A 20,674-nucleotide genomic window follows, 5' to 3' on the forward strand; every position below is an offset into this window, starting at 1 on the left:
CTCAGAATACTGAGTTCTGTCCAGGCTTCCTCCTGGGCCTAGGTGAGGACCCGAGAACACAGAAATAAATGTTAGCTGGATGGATCAGCAAAACTGTAACACAGTTTGTAACCGAGAGGGATTTTGAGTCTTCTTTTCAGAGAGAAAAGGAACCCAGCAGTTCCACGGGCTTCTGGCCAGCCCTGAGGGGACCGTCTCAGGTGGGGACAAACTGGAAAGTGCTCAAAGGTCATGGAGCTACAAGGAGAATGGGGGATCGATTCATCGGGGGAAAAAAGTAGAGGGAATCTGAGCCCATTGGTAAAATGTGGATAGGAGTACTATCTCATGGAGTGTTGAAAACACCCAGCCCATGCAGCACATTCCTGGCGATAAATGGTATTATTATTTAGGTAGAGAATAGAAGGACTGGATATGCTGTTTTCAAATTCTGAATGACTTTCATTTGGAAGAGGGATAGGAGTAATTTTGCAAAGTTTCGGGGGAAGAGCTCAACCCTGACAATAGCAGCGTCAGGAAGGCAGATTCTAGTTCACCCGAAACAGAAAGAGGGCAAGAATGAACGTTTATTGAGTGTATACTATGTGCTAGGGGCTTACAAGGTGCTTGGTAAGTGTGGTCGCATCTTATCCAATAACTTGAAAAAGTAGTCATTAACATGCTCATTTTAAAGATGAGGACAAGGAAGTTCAGGGTATGTTGCTTGCCCGGGGTCATATAGCTACTGCAATGCCCACCCAAAGTTGGCCAATAGAAGGGGCTGAAGGGCCATCTCTCCAGAAGGCTACTGGAGGCCTCCTCTGCCATAAGGTGGGTCTCACTGACCCACTCAGAGCCCTCAGCCCTGGTTCTCCAAAATTTCAGCTCAAACAAGTCAAGAGTCTGGATCCCCAAGTCCATCCTTGTTACCTTCTGAGTTGAGCCAAGGGAACACTCCCGAGTTGGCCCCTCATCGCTCCTGTCTCTAGACCACCCCCTCCTCCTCCCTCCAGGATCTCGCAAAGCAATGACGCAGGTGCTGATGTGAGCCCGTGGGACCCAGGAAGGTTGTCGATGGAAGCCCCACAGTGAGGGGCCCTGCAAAGGACCTGGGCAGGAGGGGAGGACGCGAAGCAGGCACCGAAACACGGGGAGCCTACAGCCTCACCTGCCCCAGAGCCTGGGTACTGAGCATGCCCAGAGCAAAGCACAGTACCAGGTTACCCTGGCTTGGCTGATGCTCTTTGGGAAAGAGGGGAAAAGAGATAGGAAGGTGCCCTGCCATCGGTAGCACGATGCCTAGCACTTAGTAGATGTTCAAGAAATGTTTGTTGAATTAATTGTTGACTTTCTTCAGTTCAAGGGGCATAAATAATTTTAATAGACAGGCGCTATATATGCATAAGACCATTTATTTTTCTCAAGGAAACAATTATATAAATGAAACTGAGCCTCAGAGGGGTTAGTTACATGCCAAGATCACACGATAATGAAGAGGCAAAGCTGTATTCTGACCACTGCACTTTGTTGGGCACAGGAGCCTCTCCTGGCCCCTGTGCTCCCATAGCATCCGAGACAGGAGCCCTAGACCTGCTCGCCCATTCTGGTCATGCCTCCTCTTCCCTTCCAGACAGGACTGTAGCTCTGCCCTGGGTGGGTGGGTGGGTGGGGGCTGGGGGCGGTCAATTTTTAGGTGTCAACTTCACAGAGCCACGGTGTGACAGATATTTGATCAAACATTATTCAGTGTGTGTCTGTGAGGGTGTTTTCTGGATGCGATTCACATTTGAATGAGTGGACTGAGTCAAGCAGATTGCCCCCCAACCCGACCATGTGGGTGGGCCTCATCCAATCAGTTGAAAGCCTGGGTGGAACACAAAAGTGGACCTTCCCCCCAAATAAGAGAGAACTCTTCCTGTCTGACTGCTTTGAGGTGGGACATCAATCTTCTTCTGCCCTTGGACTTGGACTGAAGCATCAGCCTTTCTTGGGTCTCGCGCTTTCCAGTCTTCAAACTGGAACTCACACCATAGGCTCTCCTGGGCCTCCAGCTTGCTGACTACAGATCTGGGGAGCTGTCCACCCCCGTAATCATGTGAGCTAACTTCTTAAAAGAAATCTCTTTCTTGGGGCACCTGGGTGGCTCAGTTGGTTAAGCACCGGACTTCAGCTCAGTCATGATCTCACGGTTTGTGGGTTCGAGCCCCACATTGGGCTCTGTGTTGACAGCTCAGAGCCTGGAGCCTGCTTCGGATTCTGTGTCTCCCTCTCTCTCTGCCCCTCTCCCCCACTTGCACTCTGTTTCTCTCTCAAAAATAAATAAACATTAAAAAAAAAAAAGAAATCTCTTTCTCTGTAGACACACACATCCTATTGGTTCTGTTTCTCTGGAGAATCCTAATACACCTTCTTCCCTGACTCTCCCTTCCAGAATCTCCCTCACTAAGGAGGCAGAGTGGGTTGGGGAGCACTGCCCACATCTTCTGTGATCTTTTTTTTTATTTTATTTTTTATTTTTTAAAATTTATATCCAAATTAGCATATAGTGCAACAGTGATTTCAGGAGTAGATTCCTTAGTGCCCCTTACCCATTTAGCTCATCCCCCCCTCCCACAACCCCTCCCGTAACCCTCAGTTTGTTCTCCATATTTATGAGTCTCTTCTGTTTTGTCCCCCTCACTGCTTTTATATTATTTTTGTTTCCCTTCCCTTACGTTCATCTGTTTTGTCTCTTAAAGTCCTCATATGAGTGAAGTCATATGATTTTTGTCTTTCTCTGACTAATTTCACTTAGCATAATACCAGTTCCATCCAGTTCCATCCACATAGTTGCAAATGGCAAGATTTCATTCTTTTTGATTGTCGAGTAATACTCCATTGTATATATATATACCACATCTTCATTATCCATTTATTCATTGATGGACATGTGGGCTCTTTTCATACTTTGGCTATTGTTGATAGTGCTGCTATAAACATGGGGGTGCATGTGTCCCTTCGAAACAGCACACCTGTACCCCTTGGATAAATGCCTAGTAGTGCAATTGCTGGGTCGTAGGGTAGTTCTATTTTTAGTTTTTTGAGGAACCTCCATACTGTTTTCCAGAGTGGCTGCACCAGCTTGCATTCCCAACATCTTCTGTGACCTTGATGGCTCTGGGTGAGAAAAGGCTGGCCGCAGGGGCCAATTCCACACGCAGAAGAGGAACTTCTGGCTAACTTCAAGGCCAGCACAAATTCTTGCTGCAAGATCAAATATCCTTTAAGGTTTCCTGACTCATTCTGCCTGGATGCTCATGTTTTCTCTAAAGACAGGGCCTGTGGCCATCTTGAGGCGGACAGCAATGCCAGATCCCAAAGAATTTCTTTTGCTCCCAAAGGAACATTAAGATATTCCCAGGTTGGGGTGGGGGGGTGGTCAAGAGGAGTGAGCCATACGGACTGGTCAGTAGTGTCAGGAAAACATGCTGTCCCTGCTTTGTGGGAGCCCGACTCCCAGGGACCCTCCGTCATTCTGTTCAAAGCCCAGTTAGGAGGGAATAGAGGCTCATGACCCAAAGGAGGGCGTGGAAGGACCTTGGCCATGACTGAATGAAAGTGGGACAGGGGTCTGTCCACTAGCCTGGGGCAAGTGAGAAGCCGAGAGTGCCCCGGTGAGCACCTCGGAGCCCAGGAGGAGACTGTGGGGCACTCAGCTCTGACGGCTTCTGTCCCAGCCGAGCCCTGATGAACCTGACACCAGATACCCCATCCCACTGGGGTCCGGGAATCTCACCCTATCCCTCACCCTGCACCAGAAGACCGAAAACTGACCTCATGTCAGGCTGTCTGGCAGAGACAGCTATGCAACAGGAAAGCTGGTCCATGCTTCATAGATCAGATCCAGCTGGGAGCGTGAAGGACAGCACCAACTACATGCTGGGCGCCTGACCCAAGTATTTGCGTGCCTGTGTACGTGGATAATTTGATGAACTGTAACCCCCACCCAAGTCAAGAAATAGGAATTTACTAGCACCCGAGAAGCCCCCCCGTATGCGAATATAAGGTTTTTATCTGATATTCACAATAGCCTTAGAAAAAAGGTGTTGTTATCCCACTTTATCTGCGAAGAAACTAAAGCTCAGAGAGGTTCAGAAATTTCCAGAAGTGTCAGGGCTCGACAGTCAAACCCAAACTCTGGCGTTGTGTTGGACTCCTGAGCTCCTTCCAACCCTCTACCAGCTTCTCCCAACAAAACAGGAGGAAAACACAAGGGGGGACAAAAAGCATTCAATGACGTGTTTTGATGTCCTTGTCCCTGAGGTCCGGAGGGCTGCATATGGGGGGCTTGTGCCGGGCAGGTGCTTGCACTTGATGTGGTTGGGCTGTTTTCAACTTTATGCTCAGCGACTCTCTAACGTTATACTCTCATTGAAATGGAAATGCCAGGGGAGCTCAGGGCTGTCCCCGAGGCGTGTGCCCCAGCTAGGTCTTGCCCTCCCATCTCTGCATTATGGATGGAGTGAATCATCTGGTAAATAATTCACTTGTCATTGGGACAGTGAGGGTAACAGGAGAGCGGGATGGTGGTGTCGGAAGGCTGAGGTTGGCCACCTGAGCCAGACCCCCAATCCTTCCAGGGCTGGGCTTTGCTCTGGAGAGGGAGCTCCCGAGAGTCAGGCAGGAGCCCCACATGGACAGCCACCCAGGGAGATGAGACCATGGTGCGTCAGAGGGCTCTGCACAAACCGCTCAGTCTCCTGCTGCTGACACCCCTCTGCCTTCTGCATCGAGGGGCCTCGGGTGAGTGATACTCGGACCACCCCTCACGGGGGCCCATTCCCCCCTCACATCCTGTTACTTCTTCCCTTTCTTCTTTGGGTGGGATCCCCCTTTTACACTTTTGTGGCCCTTCTGCCAAGTCCATCCACTTTGTTCATCTGCTAGGCCTTAACCAGCTCTCCCTGAGCGACCGCTATGTGCCGGGAGTCGGGGAGGCAGGGCCGGAACACCTTCAGAAGCCTGGGGTTATCCTGAGGGCCACTGTCGGGTTGTAAGCATGGAGCGACATGGTCAGATCTGGGCTTCCAAACGTTCCCCCCGCCCCCCGCTTTATTTTTTAATTTTTTTAATGTTTATTTTTGAGAGAGACAGATCATGAGCTGGGAGGGGCAGAGAGAGGGGGGGTCACAGGATCCAAAGCAGGCTCCAGGCTCTGAGCTGTCAGCAGAGAGCCGGATGCGAGTCTCGGACTCACAGACCACGAGACCGTGACCTGAGCCAGTCGGACGCTTAACTAACTGAGCCACCCAGGCACACACCCCCCCCCCCAACATTCCCTTCAGGACAGATGGTTTCCTGGGAGCTGAGAGCATCTGGAGATAGGCTAGGTGAGAGATGCCGGTAGCTGGGGCCACAGCAGTATCCACAGGGTTGGGAAGAACCAGTTTCTGGGTTGTTTTGCTTCTTGCTCAAGTGAAGAGCAGAATTTGGCCCTTGATCCCTTCCCTCCAGCTCCGTGCCTGTCTTCTCTTCTGGCTGGAGAAGTTGGCAGCTGTGGAAAGAGTCTGAGATTGGGAGCCAGGCTCCAGTCCCAGCTCTACCACCTGCCATGTGGTTTTAGACCGTGATTTCGTGCTTCAGAGTCTCAGGGGATGCTATTATCGTTACAGGCAAGGTCAGCAGATATTCTGTGCCTTGCTTGTCTTCTGAGGTGCTATCATCATCCACACGTGCCAAAGCCCAGGACAGTATCATTATTTGGCCACAGGAGACAGGAGAATGTGGTCCTCAGGCAGATGCTGGGGCTCCGTACTAGGTCCTGAGCAGAAAAAAAACACCCGTTGACAGCCTTACTCTGTGATGGCTGTTTAATGTCAGACTCCCCGATAGACTGAAAGATCCATGAGAACCAGGTTGGGGCGGCTCATCTGTCCTTGTAACCCTGGTGCCTGGTACAGAGCAGGTACTCTGTAATTAGCAGTTGATGCATACGTGCTGGATGGGCTGATGGCAGGCTGGGGTCATCTTCCCTTTGCCGTAGTGGGTCTGGAATCCCCCCGGAATCTTTACACAGAGACCCCCACAGCCTCGATTACCAGTGGCCGTGTAGATCTCCATCTCGGGCTGATCATCAGACTGACTTCTAGATGTTTGTTAAAAATACAGATTCCTGGGCCCTGATGCCTGGGGATTCTGAGTCGGTGGTCTGAGATGAGGCCCAGGAATACGTATTTTTATCAGTCTTCCACAGTGGTCTGCCGGCACCTGGGGATGGGAACCTCAGCTCCAGTCTGTTCCCTGATCTCAGGCAAGGACTCCCCCAGGCTGCCTGCCCTGCCAGACAGGAAACTCCAAAGCTCCCTCAGACACTGTCGCTTCCCCACTAACTCCAAGGAGGAGAAGGAGGAAGGGCCCGAGGAGGGGAGGGAGGAGAGCCCAGCACAGCCCAGATGTCCTGAATTCCCACTCTGTCCGTAGGGCAGCCCCACTGGACACGCAGAGCCCCTGACGAGGAGGCCACAGCCATTCAAGGAGTGCGGGGCGGCTCCGTGGAGCTGGCCTGTGGCTCTGGGCCCGCCCCCCTGGTGGTCTTCTGGAGCTTCACTCCCCTGGGCTCGCTGATTCCCCGACCTGTGGCTGTCACCAATGGAGCAGAGTCCAAGGTGGAGGCCGGGGCCTCCGCGCTGGGGGCCGTGAGTCTTTGGAACAGCAGCCTGGTGCTTCAGGAGCTGCGGGAGGGCGCCCGTGGCCACTTCCTGTGCCAGGCCCTGCACGCGGCCGGTGGCCAGCTCCACACCACCTACTCCTACCTCACTCTGGCCGTGCTGGGTGAGGAGCCTAGCTGGGACGGGTGACCTGGGTTGCTCTGCATGCCGTTTAGCCTCTATTTGCATGTGCTTCTCATTGCATTGGGCCGGGCCCAGGTTCCACCGGTCCTTGCCTCCGGGGGGGCGAGAAAACCTGGGGTCCTAGGAAAGGGATGGTCAGGGCCCCATGGGCAGGCCAACCCCCAGCCAGCAAGGGCTGAGCCGTGAGACACAGCAGGTCATGGCCTGGGTCTGCGATAACAAACACAAGGCCTCTCCTTCCCCTGGCCAGTGCCCGTATCAAAGCCTCAGGTGAGACTGAGTGACCCATCCCCAGTGGAGGGGACCTCCGTGGTGGCCACATGTGCGGTACGGGAGGGCACAGAGCCTGTGACTTTTGCCTGGAGACATCAGGCACCTCGAGGCCCTGAGGAGGACCTGGTGGAGGTCACAGGGCAACTGCTTCAGCTGGACCCAGTCAACAGGACGCACCTGGGCTGGTACGCGTGCAGTGCCCGCAACGCCGTCAACCGGCTGAGCAGTGATGGAAACTTCCTTGATGTCGTCTGTGAGTCAGATGGGTGGGGGTGGGGGGGCACGTGGTCTGCACTCTGCACTCTGCCTCCTGCCACACCTCAGGGCCACCAGGAGGGCCACGGCCCTCTGAGAGGCTCCAGCAGGCAAGAACATCAGGGCACTGGGCCCGCTGGTACAAAATACAGGTCTAGGACAGGGGTTTTAACCTTTTCAAGCTCATGGGCCCCTCTTCCCAGGAAAATGGGCATACGTTCAGAGTCACAATTCTACGCATATTTACGGTAAAGGGGATGGCCCACAGAGCCTGCCTTTGGGCTGAACCTGAAGGTCTCTCGGGACCAACTGAACCCTGAGGAAACAGGGAGGAGGGACACAATAGGGAGAGAGGGCAGCAAGTTGGTCCAAGTTGGTCCAAGTTGGACCAAGTCAAAGGCCAACGGTCCCAGTCCCAAGAAGCCCCTCCATCCTGGGCAAACTGGGAAGGTTGGCACCCCCCTCCTGCCTAGCCAACTCTTGTCGTACCCCAAACTCGGTCCCTCAGGGAAGCCTCCCACAGCCTAGGGTGATTGCCTCCACGGACCCTGAACACCTACCCTGGACGGTGCCTATGGCCCGCAGACTCTGAGCTCCTCGGGGGCCTAGCCCAGTGGTTGACATAGTAGGTCCATAGTACGAGCTTTTTGGTGAGCTCGGTGACGATTACACGAGTGAGTCAGGGAATGAAGACTGGAGAGATGTGACGAGTCTTCCTTGCCCCCCAGATGGTCCAGACAATCCCGTGATCACGGTGGAGCCACTGGGCTTGACCGAGGAGGGTTTCTGGGCCGGCGAGGGGGAAGAGGTGACCCTGAGCTGCGGGGCTGCATCCAACCCCCCTTGTCACTACGTGTGGCTCCGCGACCACACTCAGGTCCAAGTGGGGCCCGCCTACACCATCGCCAGCGCCAGCCGCGCCCACACAGGCCTGTACACCTGCCTGGCCCACAACAGCCGCCTGGACACCCACAGCCAGACCACCGTCAGGCTCACCATCTACTGTGAGTGTGGGGGAAGGGGCCGCTCAAAGCCGGGACCACCACAGCCCTGTGTTCTGGCAGACTCCAGGCGCCCTGTGGAAAGCGGTGTAGACGTCGTAGGGGAGGGAGGTGTGGGAGTCAGGAGGTGGAGAGCAGGGGGACAGGCTGAGAAAGCTGTGGGAAGGGACAGGGAGAGAGGAAGCCCCTGACCCTATGTCGACCTCATCCCCAAGTGATTCTTCCCACGGCCTTGGGGACTGAACTGAGGCACAGAGAAGGGTAGAGAAATGACCGTGAGGCAAAGCACCCAGTGGCAAAGAAGAGGCAATGGGGAAACTTCCCCTCTGGGGGCTTCCACGGGCCTCTGGGATTCCTCAGGGGCTCTGAACTCCCGCTCACCCCGTCAGCTCCTGCCCCTGACCTGAGAGCTCAGCTCTTTGCCCTCCAGCCCCTCAGAGAAATCGAGTCGTTTCCCTGCCCACACACTTCTCGCTCCTTCTCCTACCCTTGACCCTGTGGCCCCTGGGCCTCCAAGCTGGGCCCGGGGGCCACGGTGCCCTGGCAGCGGAGTCTGTCCAGCCCCACCCTCACCCACTTCTCCGCCCAGATCCCCCTGAGGGGCAGCCCTCCTGTTCTGCGCTCCCCACCCTTGGGGCTGTGACCTTGGTCTGCGCCTGGCAGGGGGGGCTTCCAGCTGCCCGGCTGCGGTGGGAAGGGCCCCGGGGAACTGGCCCTGCTGCTCTCAGCAATGTCACCTGGAGTCGTGGCACCACCCAGCTCCCTAACGGCGGCGTTTTCACCTGTGCCGGCGAGCACCCAGCCCTGGCGCTGCCTGCCCTCTGCAGGATCACACTGTGTGAGTGGACATAGGACACAGCAGGGCTCGGATGTTCCAGGCAGAGGCATGGGTGGGAGCCAGGGGAGAGCCTTAGGGGAGCCCTGGGACCTGGGATGCGGCTCCAGATCGCAAACTCCAAGACTTGCCATGTAGCAAGGAGGTGGGCAGCACTCAGCTCTGACTCTCGCTTCCAACCTCCTCTCCACTCCAGCCGGGCGTCCAGCCACACTGCCCTGTCCTCCGCAGTTTGGGCTTGGAGCCCTGTGACGCCTTCCTGTCTCCCAGCCTCCAGGGTCAGCAGGCTGTCATTGACCTTACACCATACTTCTACTGCCCTATTGCATGTTGGCCTTGAAATGTGCCTTTAGCTTTCTCTCCGCTTTGGAGATTTTTACCCACCCCCCAAGACCAAGTTCAGATGCCATCCTATCTTCAAAGTGCTTCTCCCTAAAGCCCCACAAAGTTTGTCTTTCTACCTGTACTCTAGCATTCATCAAATTATATTGTCATTGTTTGCTTGTTGTCTGTTCTATTTCTCTGGTACATGGCCAGCTCTCAATAATGATGGATGAATGAACGAGTTAATGAGTCAATGGAGGAATGAGTGAGTGAGCAATAAATGAAGGAAGGAGGGGTGGGGTGGGGTAGGCCTACCAAGCCCTTCCTCCGCCTGTAGGGCCAGGCTGAGCCATTATTCCCTATCCAGGGGAACCCCTCCGGAGCCCCACCTGCTGGACCACAGCCACAGTTGGAGACCAGTTCATCATGCTGAGCTGTGAGTGGCCTGGAGGCGAGCCCCGTGCCATGCTGAGCTGGCTGGATGGACAGCAGCAACCCCTGGGCACCACTAGCCCCTCACTGGCCATCCACCTCCTGCATACCCAGGACGATCTGGCTGGCCGAGAGTTCACCTGCAGGGGCAGTCACCCACTCAGGGTCCCTGACCCCCACTGCCGGCTCCTGCTGGGTGAGTAGGGGCTGGTGGCTTGGTTCTGGGGCGGAGGTGGGAGAGCAGCCCTTTGGAATTGTGATGAGGGCCTCTGGGGGGGGGGGGTGTCTGCGCTGGATGCAAAGTGAGTCAGGAGACTGAGTCACCTCACCTCCCAGAACTCAAGTTGTTTCGATCCATAAAGTCAGGGGGTTTGGTCCGGGTCTGTGTTGCCCAATAAAAATAGGTGAGCCGTATATATAATTTAAAATTTTACATTTAAAAAAAGTACAAAGAAATAAGAGAAACATTTTATGGAACTCAATATATCCAACATATTATTACTTCGATGTTTAATAATAAACAATTATGAATGAGGTATCTTATTCTACTGTCCTCAAAATCCAGTGTATTTACTTACAACCCATCTCAGTGTGGTCTGGCCCCCTTTCAAGTGTGCAACAGTCCCGTGTGACCAGGGGCTACCGCTATTGGGCAGCACCCTGTCTAGCCGGTGAGGGAATTCTGTCTCCCTCATTTGCATCAATTTGCATGAGGGAGTCTGTCTCCTTCATTTGCCTGAGGGATTCTGCCTCCCTCATTTGCATCAATTTGCATGAGAGGTGCCTGATTATATTCCTGCCTTGCATTAGTGTTTCAGGTGTCAGAGGTCTCTCTCTTCCTCTCTCACTGCTTCTATTTGTTTTGGTCTGGTTTCCTTCTCTGTCCTCATCTGGCCCTGCCAGTCCTTTTTATTGCCAGCTCCGCGAAAAAGAGTTAAATACTGAAGTGAAAAATGTGAGAAAACACACAGTCACATATAGCAGTTCGCACAAAATGATTTACATCTTGGTCTCCAGGGGTTTGGTGACAGCCTCCCTGGGCTCTCAGAAGGCCCTCATCTGGGAATATTTCCCTCCCTTATTACTCAGTCTTGGGGTTGGAAATTCTATCCTAGGAGATTCACTGACACCTGAAACTCTGGGTCTTTAGGACTCAGTCCATAAAAAGCATCTGCTCTGGGCCCAGCCCAATGCCCTGGGGGTGGGAGCTGGTGGGCTATTTAGGGAGGTATTAGGAGGCCCCATGCCAGGTACTAGGAGGGAGCTGGTTAACACAGGGGTGAATAAGGCAGGGGCCCCACCTATAGGAGCTGAGACTAGAGTTGGGGCCTGAAGGCACACTGCTATTGTCAAGAAATCTGGAACCAGATTGTGGTAGGACTCTGGCATAGAACGGGATCCTGGAAGAGGCAGCAGACTGGCCCAAGACAAGCTCCACTGCCAACTCCACTGGCCCCGTCTCTCCTCTGTTTCCCCTCCCTATCCCCTCCACTGCTGGGCTACCCCCAAGCCTTCCCACTAGCCCAGGCACGGGGGACATCTTCCAGCCTTACCCTCTCTGTCCCTGCAGAAGCCCCACAGGTGGCAGTGGCTAAGCCCCAGGTGTCCGTGCTGGAAGGGGGAGAGGCCTGGCTGGGGTGTGCCCTCCTGGGGGGCACGCCACCTGTCCAGCTCCTCTGGCTGGGACCCCAGCGACAGCAAGTGGAAGCTGGCCCTTCTGGATTCATGCTGCACCCTGAGGGGGCCCAGCTGCACCTTAGCATCCGGGACGCTGACCCAGCACGCCACAGGGGCGCCTACCAGTGCGTGGCTCGCAATGCCTTAGGGAACAGCAGTCGGAGCGTCCTGTTGGAGGTCCTGAGTGAGTGAGCGATAGTGGGTGTTTGCGTGGCGAGGGGCATGGGGAAACCTCCAGCCGTAACCCTGCAGGTGGAAAGACGCAGGAATCCTCTGCTCCAAAATTAAAAAAAAAAAAAATCTTAATGTTCATTTTAGAGAGAGGGGGGGGAGGGGCAGAGAGAGAGGGAGACAGAATCTGAAGGAGGCTCTAGGCTCTGAGCTGTCAGCACAGAGCCTGACGTGGGGCTTGAACTCACGAATTGCGAAATCCTGACCTGAGCCGACGTCGGACGCCCAACCGACTGAGCCACCCAGGTGCCCCCTCGGCTCCAAAATTTAGACCCGTTAACTCCTCAGGCACAGACAGGCCCTCAAAAGCGCAAACCCAGACGGGCTTATGTGAACGTGAACCTGATGAACCTGATGCACTCTTGAATGAAGGCCAGCAGCACTCCATGCTGTCAGAATAACGTCCTCAGTTTGTAGGTGACGACACTAGGGCACCATAGACTGAAACTACACAGGACTGATCAGGTCTACAGACCTCAGTGTGGTGCCGCACTCCTGGCTCTCTCTCAACAACATTGGAATCAATGTGGGGGCGCAAGCACACCGACATATGTGGTTATAGGTGTGCAGGTGCCGTATGTGTCCCCGCCCTCACCCCCAGGATACCCAGCTCCTCCCAACGTCACCATCAGCCGCCTGACATACGGGAGACACCGGAGGGAGGTGCAGCTGCAGTGGGCCGTCCGAGGCCCTGGGAACCTGACGGGCTTCCTGGTGCAGCGGAGGGCCAGTGTCCCGAGCCCAGGAGCTGGGGCTTGGGAGACAGCAGCCAGTGACATTGAGCCAGAGAGCAGGGGCCGGAGGCTGGGGGGCCTGGACCCAGGTGTCCGTTACGCCTTCCGCGTCCTGGCTCTGAATCACCACACGGCTGGACATCCCTCTGAGGTGAAGATACCAGGTGCCGGGGCTAGGGCCATGGACGGACTCACCTTTTCTCCACCAAACCGAGCCCCGCTTCATTTTCCTCCTCACGGGGCCTCCCCTGCTCCTTTCCTCCGCCTCCCTCCCACTTGAAGTCCTGTCTCCTGGTCTCTTTCCTCTTCTCCACCCTCCCCTGCGGTAGTCACGGCCGTCTTTCCCGTCCCTCCCTGGGAGGCTCCGGAGGCCCCGGGCCTAGGGGTAGGAGCCACAGTTCAGCTTGAATCCGGAGAAATAGGGAAGGGGGAGGCACAGGATGCCGGTGATTCGAGAAGGGTAGGGGCCCAACTCTGTGCCTCAGTCTCACCTCCCGGGGCACAGGTGGGCTCTCAGCTTCCTGCTGCTCTGTCTCCGTCCCGGGAACTCCCTTATTTCCTGGTGTTCTTCCCTTCGGCCCCAAGCTCCAAGATAACTGGCCTGTGGCCTTCAGTGCCACAAATGGGGGACTTGGCTGGGGACTCGAAAGCAGGCAGAGCACCTCTTTCCTTGGGAAAGGCCCGACTGACAGATTCTCTGGGTCAAGTCTCGCTCTTGATTGCTCACCGCAGGGCATTGCCTGCATGCCGCCCCCTAAGCCATTGTCACGTTTCAGTAGTGGCACCAAAACCATGTAACCAGCGCTCTCCCCTCCCAGCGGATCCACCCTTCAGCGCCTATCCAGCAGTGCTGGGTGCAGCGGGCACAGGAGTGGTGGTGGCAACGGTGGCCTCTCTACTGGTGTTCCAGTATGCTGCCCGGCACCCGGGGACCGTCCCCTGTGAGTGGAAGGCTGAAGGGCGGGGTTGCTTGAGTCCATAGGTGGCCAGGTCTAGACCTATCCAAGGAGAGACACAGACTTCCCCTGGGCAGAGTCTAGGCTCTTCCTTAACTGTAACTTCTCCTCAATGCTAGCGGTTCATCCGGGCTCCAACCCCCAACCCCAGCCATCTATGGCCATCCCCATCTATGCTCCCGAGTCTCTAATACAGGGCCTAGGAAGGAAGGGAGGGCTACTCTCCAGGGACCTGTGGTGGATTGCTCAAGTTAACACCCCTTCTTTTCTTTTCTTCCTACAGGCCTTGGTCGGTTGCTTGTTCCCATGTGAGTGTAGAACCCTCGTCCTTCTGGGTGGGGCAGGGGCGGGGGGGGGCGGTTGTGTGTCGGGATTTTCCTCTAATTGGAAAGGAAGGCTGGGGAACCGAGGCTGTCACTGACTTCACTCTCGCACTTCACCCTCAGGGAGCAAAGTCATCAATATAGGGAGTCGAGGGAAGGCCTTGAGGAACAGGCAGGTAAGCATGCTTCCGTCCCAAGGACCACTCATGTGTAAGGACAGCAGTCCTGAGTTTCATGCATGAGGCTCAGTCTCTTGTCCTGCGAACAGGCGGGGATGCCCCCGAGGCATCGGTCTGCTCTGCTTGTGTCTGTCCTTGGTAGGCATTGAACCCCCACCCGCCACCCCAGGTGTGGAGCCTGTGCAAGAAGCCACGGATGCTCCAGTTAACGTCACCATCACTGTGACTGCAACCCCATGAGGCCCCAAGGGTTAGGTGCAAATACGCACAGGGACAGGTGGGAGTGGAAAGATCCCTCCGTGTAGTCGGCCCTAGAGCCGAGAAAGCGAAGACCCCAGCTGCCCCACCCCTTCAACACCCAGCCTTCACAACCAGGACAAGGCTGCCGTGCCTCTGGAGGACCTGCTTCCAAGAGGAGTCCTGGCCCAGCTTGTGGAACCCGGAGGTGGAAGGATGAGGAAGACCCACAACTGGAGAAGAGACCAGGCGGGTGTCCGAGGGCCGGGGAGAAGGATGGTTCTGGGGACGGTGCCTGGCGCTCTGCCGAGCAAGCCAGCTGCTGGCGCACGAAGCCTGTGAACCGAGAAACTGCTAAATAAATCGTACGTGATGCTCTCACTGGTGGAGGCTTATTTCAGTTGCAACTCCCACAGGGAGAGGCCGGCCCCAGCTTCAGCCGGGTTCTCCTACTGGCGGGAAGCTGGGAGATGGGAAGCAAACCTGTAGGCAGGCGTGTACTGCCTTCATTCAACCGTAGCAAGGAAGGTGCCCTTCTGGGAGTTCCTTACTTTCCAGATCTCGAATTCCTCCCCCAGGAACGCAAACTTCGGTTATGGGACCAGCCTAATCAGAGGGGTAGTGGAGCCACGCGCCAATGCCAGGGTCTTTGTCCGTCTCCGACCTTTGGTGCAGGAGTGCCGCGGAGTCTGCAGTGGTCACAGGGACACACAGTCGCTAGACTCCGGGAGTCTGTGCCGACACGACAGAGCAGAGGTATTCCAGATGCGGCTTCTTGCCACCAGGCCCGGGGGATGCTGGCTGACAGGGGACCTTCCAGAGTCGTACCCCGTCAGCTGCCAGCATGACTCACTGGCTCCAGCGTGCGTGTGCGTGTGTCTGAAATCTGGGGGAAACACAAACGAATGCTTGTTCAACTGGGCTACGAGAGTCAGGAGTCAGAGCTGCCTCCGCAGGGGACTCGGATGAGAAGAAACAGCAAGAGAGCCAAGGGATGATCTTGCCAGGAATAAGGAAAGTGGCGCCTGGAAGGAGACAGGAGACGGACAGAAACTTAAGTTGCTTCTCAGGTTCTCACAGACTTAGACTTTATTAGAAAAGGGATTTCAAGTTCTCTCAAGGCTCTCAGGACTGGAGCTAAGGTTTAAAGAAGGCTTATTTCAACATGGGGAATAAACCAGAACAAGGCCCCACCCCATGCCAAAGACCCTCTGGCTCTCTGGTCACCACAGCCCAGACACTTTGACTTGTTAGGGCTGCGCCTTGAGGAGGCGAGCTGTCTACCCAGGAGTTCACACCGATGTAGCTCCAAGTTAGTGGTAAACACAGACCACTCTCCTCCCCGCGTTCCTCTCCCTCCCTCCTGTCTTCCTTCCAAAGAGATACCGAGTTTCCCCCCCAACCCCCGCAGGCGGTCTGCCTCCTTCCACACAGCTCTTTGGCTCAGGCATTTTCCCAGCCTCCCCATAAAACTCTTGTTGTCCTAGATCTTGTTCCTTCAGGGCCTGGATCTCTTCGGTCAGAACAGGAGGGATTAACTCGCTTGGCTCTGGGGCGCACGCAGGGATTTTGAGGGGAGGACAGGGATGGAGGTTCCAAAGAATTTCAGAGTAAGACATACACCCACCCACCCCCATCACAAGCTATAAGCAGCTTTATACAAACAGGGAGTATCTCAGGATCCCCATTTTCACGTGCTACTCTACAGGAAAGCAGCATTCCCTTTTTAATATAAAGTCGTATCAACCAGATAAAACCTGTCAAAGCTACATCACTTAAAATATGTACACTTCCAAACAGAATATTACAACTTGAAGGAAAATAAAAACACACTTTTCAATATGATACAAAGACATGCATCTCAAAGTCATTGCTGTAAAAGGGCAACACAGGTGGAATTCAGTTCTGAAATTAAGCTCTTTGCAGTACTGTATCTGGAATGATCGTTGCGACACGGTCGGCCTGATACAGACGTATTGGTGTTCACAGACTCACTCAACATAAACACAACCCAGAAATGCTTTCCTAAAAGACCACTTCAAAAGGCTGAAAACATTGCAATTTCGCTTACATCCTGTACGGCACCCATCACCAGACTATCAGTACGTGATGGAAAAAAAGGAGATAGTGAAACGATACGACAGGAGCGGGGGAAGTTTGATGCTAAAACAAAGAACCACAGAGAATTCTAAGATGAGAAGGCACATGAAGAGGCCTGACCAGTGAGATGCTCACTAAGCCGAGGGAAGATCACATTCCCTGGCGGGGCGGGGGGGGGGGGGCAGTGTAGGAAGAGGTGAGGGGTGTCCTGGGGAGAAACGGGGACTCTGGAAAGACCCAGAGCACGCAGCTCTGCCCCTGCAGGACCCAGCACAGCTTCTCAGGCTGTGGGGTCAGGGCATCGGAGGCACCATGCGGCAGGGGAGGAGAGCATACAGAACTGGACCGGTTCCATCGAAAGAGGGAACCACATGCTTTTGGAAAGCGGTATGGAAAAAAATGGAAGGAGCCCAGATTACGGCTCCAGATAAACTGGGCTAAAGTTCAGGCTCTGTGGTGGGTGACTGGCTATGTTGCAGATTTGCTGTGAGGGTTAACGAGATAGCAGAGGCCAGCACTGAGCACGGTGCCTGGTCCACCGCAGCTACTCCACAAATGCTAGGGCCATCTCCCACCCTGTGCTATGTCCTCGGACTTCCCGGGGAAGCGACAGCAGGCAGGACGGTTGCTGGTTGACTGTGCAGGTCATACAAGTTCAGAATAACTCAAGGTCAGGGAGAATGCAGAACTCCTGAACAGTAAGGCAACTGTATATATATATATATATATATTTATATATTTATATTTATATTTATGTCTCAATATATAAAGGCATTTTTTTTATAAATAAAATACAATAAAAGGGATAACACTTAAAACAGCGTTACTAATAATATAAATAAAGCAGTCCACAATGAGTTTGCCCTAAAGGTAAAAGTTGTCTCCTCTACCGGGTGGACAAATCCCATATTCAAACTCAATCTTTAAAAGCAGTTTATGACCTAAGGCTCATGCTAATACACCTCTGTTTCCTGAATCAAAATGACTGCCTACGAACATTTACTCCCAGTTTTCTCAAACTCCCTTTGTGACCGCATGGCTGTGAGTTGGTTGGCAAACACAGGGCATGTTTTCATATTCTGTGCACTAGGACTCCGTCCTTTGCTAATCACAGAAGGGATGCAGATATCCCCCTCCAAAGCCAATTGTATCTACACCACATGAAGCATAAATCCAGCATACTATAGGTATGGACATCTGGAATGCAGAATTTGATTCTACGGCACCCCTAATACCGGACCCTGAAATTATATTCACTACATTCCACTCGAAGACATTCTCGCATAGTGACCCAGCTCAAACAGCGTTATTTCGCTAACAGCTCTATTTATAAAATATATAGACATATGTAAGGGAATATTGATGCATTTACATAAACAGTTGATTAACATAGTATTCTAGTCTATTTCACTGCAATTTTTGGGAAAGAAGCTTTTTTCATTTATGCTGAAACTGTTTGACTCTACATAAAGAGAATCATTTTGTTTTTTTTCCCCCCAAGGGATGCACAATCCAAAAATAAGCAGTGATCCATTAAAGCTTGACTCAAAAGCTATTAAAATAGCTATTAAATAGTAGGAGTGTTTTTTTGTGAGCTTTTGTTTCTTTTTTTTTAGATGTGGAGAAGAAAAGCCTTCCAAAGGCAGCTGCAAATGTCCTCGTCACTCAGAGGGAGCAGTAACTGTGATTTATGAGCTCTGCTAACCGAAGCTTCAGGTGCCTGTTTACAATGACGACATTCTGAAAAAAGTCAGGAAATTTCAGACCATACCCCTTTCCCTCCAAATTAAATCTTTTCTGACATTCACGTCTTTCAAGCATTGCCCATGTTGGAAGCTGGAAAATAATAATTTTCGGGTGGCATGACACCGGGAGCACAATGTGGGTCTTTCTTTTCAAGTCGCCACTTTAAACTTATGTTGTTCCTACTCTCAGAACAGTCAAAAAGAGCCCCACAGTGATGATTTTATAAACCAATCCAATTTTAAGGTAGTGGGACCTGAGGACATTCATTTTTCTCTCTGGCCCTGGTTCCCTCTCTGCAAAATGCAATAACCCCACAGACCTTAACCTCAAACCATGTTCATGACACTTTGTGACTAGTGTCTAGAAAACGGAACATAATTTGTGCCCATGTGCAGACAGTCAACAGGTCCCCTATCACTTCTGTGGAAGGCACTCCTAAAATTCAAAAGAGACCTGCTATTATAAACACTAGGTGACAGCTGAGGGTGATTTCAAATGTTCTCAATAATAATAAACATAGTATCAAAAGCCAGCTTTCCATCTGAAAACTTCGAACAGCCAGATCAGTTCCCTCTCAAGCCTTCTCGGCCAAGAGGCTGGATCCTTGCAGGAGGCGCTCTTCTGGTCACTGAGGTTCTCGGAAACATGGAATGATACCACCGCTCTCAGATGATTGAAAACTACGCAAAACTAGGTTTCCTACTGAGGGGGAGGGAGGAATAGGAATTGTTAAGGCATAAATAATAAAAAAGGGCACACAATTTAAGATACATTCATATGACATTACTACTACAAAAAATAAATAACGATTTTCTCTGATTTGAATGAATGTCCTTCACACAGTCCATCCCCAGGCCTGTTTTGTGCAGGTGCTGGCTTGAAGTGGGAGCGTGACCAGTCGTACGCACATCCTCAGGTTTCTTGGGGTTGCTGAAGGACCCCTGAAGGGCTGTCTAGAGGAATGCCGGGAGGAGACCACGCTGTCTTTTCAGTACAGTCCTTTGACCCATGTGGCAAAATAAGAGGATTCCAACTTAAAATTTTGTTCTCTGTTTCTGAATGGACACAGCTCTCTCCTGAAAAACACAAAGGTTTGGGAGCATTAGGAAATCATAAAGCTGACTTTCACAACACAGTCTAAAAATATTACTTTGATCAATAAAGAAAGAATCATGAGCAAGAGTAGAGCCAGTTGTGTTGAGTTTGACTTTGAGAGAGGAAGTAGGTTTCAAAGATCTAAAATAAAGCTGAGCTCTCATGGACAGTTGTACAATTCATCTGAGGGCTAAAAACCCCTTAAAACCCTGCAAATAACCACTTTAAAGAAAGGCTACAGGGGCGCCTGGGTGGCTCAGTAGGTTAAGCATCCGACTTCGGCTCAGGTGTGACCTGAGATCTCATGGTTCCTGAGTTCGAGCCCCACGTTGGGCTCTGTACTGACAGCTCAGAGCCTGGAGCCTGCTTCAGATTCTGTGTCTCCCTCCCTCTCTGCCCCTCCCCTGCTTGCATGGGGTCTCTCTCAAAAATAAACAAACATTCAAAAAAAATTCTTTTTAAAGAAAGGCTACAAAAAAAAATTAAATAAAGAAAGAAAGGCTACAGGGGTGCCTGGTGGCTCCATCAGTTAAGCGTCTGACTCTTGATTTCAGCTCAGATCATGATCTACAGTTTGTGGGTTTGAGCCCCACATAGGGCCCCACACTGATAGCGTGGCGCCTGCTTGAGATATTCTCTCTCTCTCTCTCTCTCTCTCTCTCTCAATCCCCTCCACCTCAAAACTAAATAAAATATATAAACATTTAGAAAGAAAGAAAGAAAGAAAGAAAGAAAGAAAAGGAAAGAAAGAAAGAAAGAAAGAGAGAAAGAAAGAAAGAAAAGAAAGGCTACAACTCCAGAATTAATGCAAATGTAAAAGAGGCCCATGATCACAAAATGCATTGCCCCACAAGTCTACTGTTCAGGTACAAACTGAATCAAAGCCTATTTGGATTTATTCTCCAAAATGTAATGGGATTAACAGCCTGAGCTGAAGGATGTGGATAACAGAATTTCACAGAATTCCCTGTATCGTCAACTTTTTTGAAGTACCCACTAACCCCACCTACTATTTAAGAAATATGTGAGCTGATCACAGAAAAAAGCAACTTCCTTCATACAGGTCTTAAGTAACTGAAGACTAGCTTGAAACTTAAGATTTCTTTTTTCTTTCTTTTTTCTTAAAGCACGTAGTTTAATGGAACTTGGGAAACATTTTTCACATGTTTATCATTTTTATGTTTGTATCACAGATGGTTTGAAATTATTAAAAGCATCTTTACACACAGTGATTCTGTCCCTAAGCTATCAAATATGACTGGATCGATGGCATTACTAAGAACCTTTTATTTTTCTAGTAGGGATAGAATGGTTTCTGACTATACCCTGGGAAATGTATGGGGAAATGCATTAAATTAACATACACAATTCTGCTACCAGAGAATATGTTGTCTAACTAGACAGAGAAATTGCTGTAACTATATTTTACACGTGTGAGAAAAGGAGTGAGCCCCTTATGTACTCTGA

At 52.2% G+C, this 20,674-nt stretch overlaps 2 protein-coding genes across 2 annotated transcripts in view; one reads left to right on the plus strand and one right to left on the minus strand.

The window, feature by feature from the left end:
* Nucleotides 1-4,679: 4,679 nt before the first annotated feature.
* On the plus strand, nt 4,680-14,269 carry VSIG10L2 (V-set and immunoglobulin domain containing 10 like 2). The gene is made up of 12 exons (XM_047070603.1): nt 4,680-4,761; nt 6,439-6,789; nt 7,060-7,335; nt 8,066-8,341; nt 8,928-9,176; nt 9,865-10,125; nt 11,500-11,790; nt 12,439-12,735; nt 13,390-13,512; nt 13,811-13,835; nt 13,974-14,026; nt 14,172-14,269. The coding sequence occupies exons 1-12, from the start codon at nt 4,680-4,682 to the stop codon at nt 14,267-14,269; spliced, it is 2,382 nt and encodes a 793-aa protein (XP_046926559.1).
* Nucleotides 14,270-15,339: 1,070 nt separating this feature from the next.
* The window catches only part of CDON (cell adhesion associated, oncogene regulated), a 104,440-nt gene continuing 99,105 nt past the window's right edge, over nt 15,340-20,674 (minus strand). Inside the window, exon 20 of the mRNA XM_047071576.1 lies at nt 15,340-19,188. Within this exon, the coding sequence (XP_046927532.1) occupies nt 19,025-19,188 (164 nt within the window). The 3' untranslated portion in view covers nt 15,340-19,024. The remainder of the gene's footprint in view (nt 19,189-20,674) is intronic.

Source organism: Lynx rufus, unplaced genomic scaffold, assembly GCF_022079265.1.
Source record: "Lynx rufus isolate CCGP_SWC_20201006 ecotype Redwood Valley unplaced genomic scaffold, mLynRuf1.p SCAF_9, whole genome shotgun sequence".
Classification (NCBI taxonomy): Eukaryota; Metazoa; Chordata; class Mammalia; order Carnivora; family Felidae; genus Lynx; species Lynx rufus.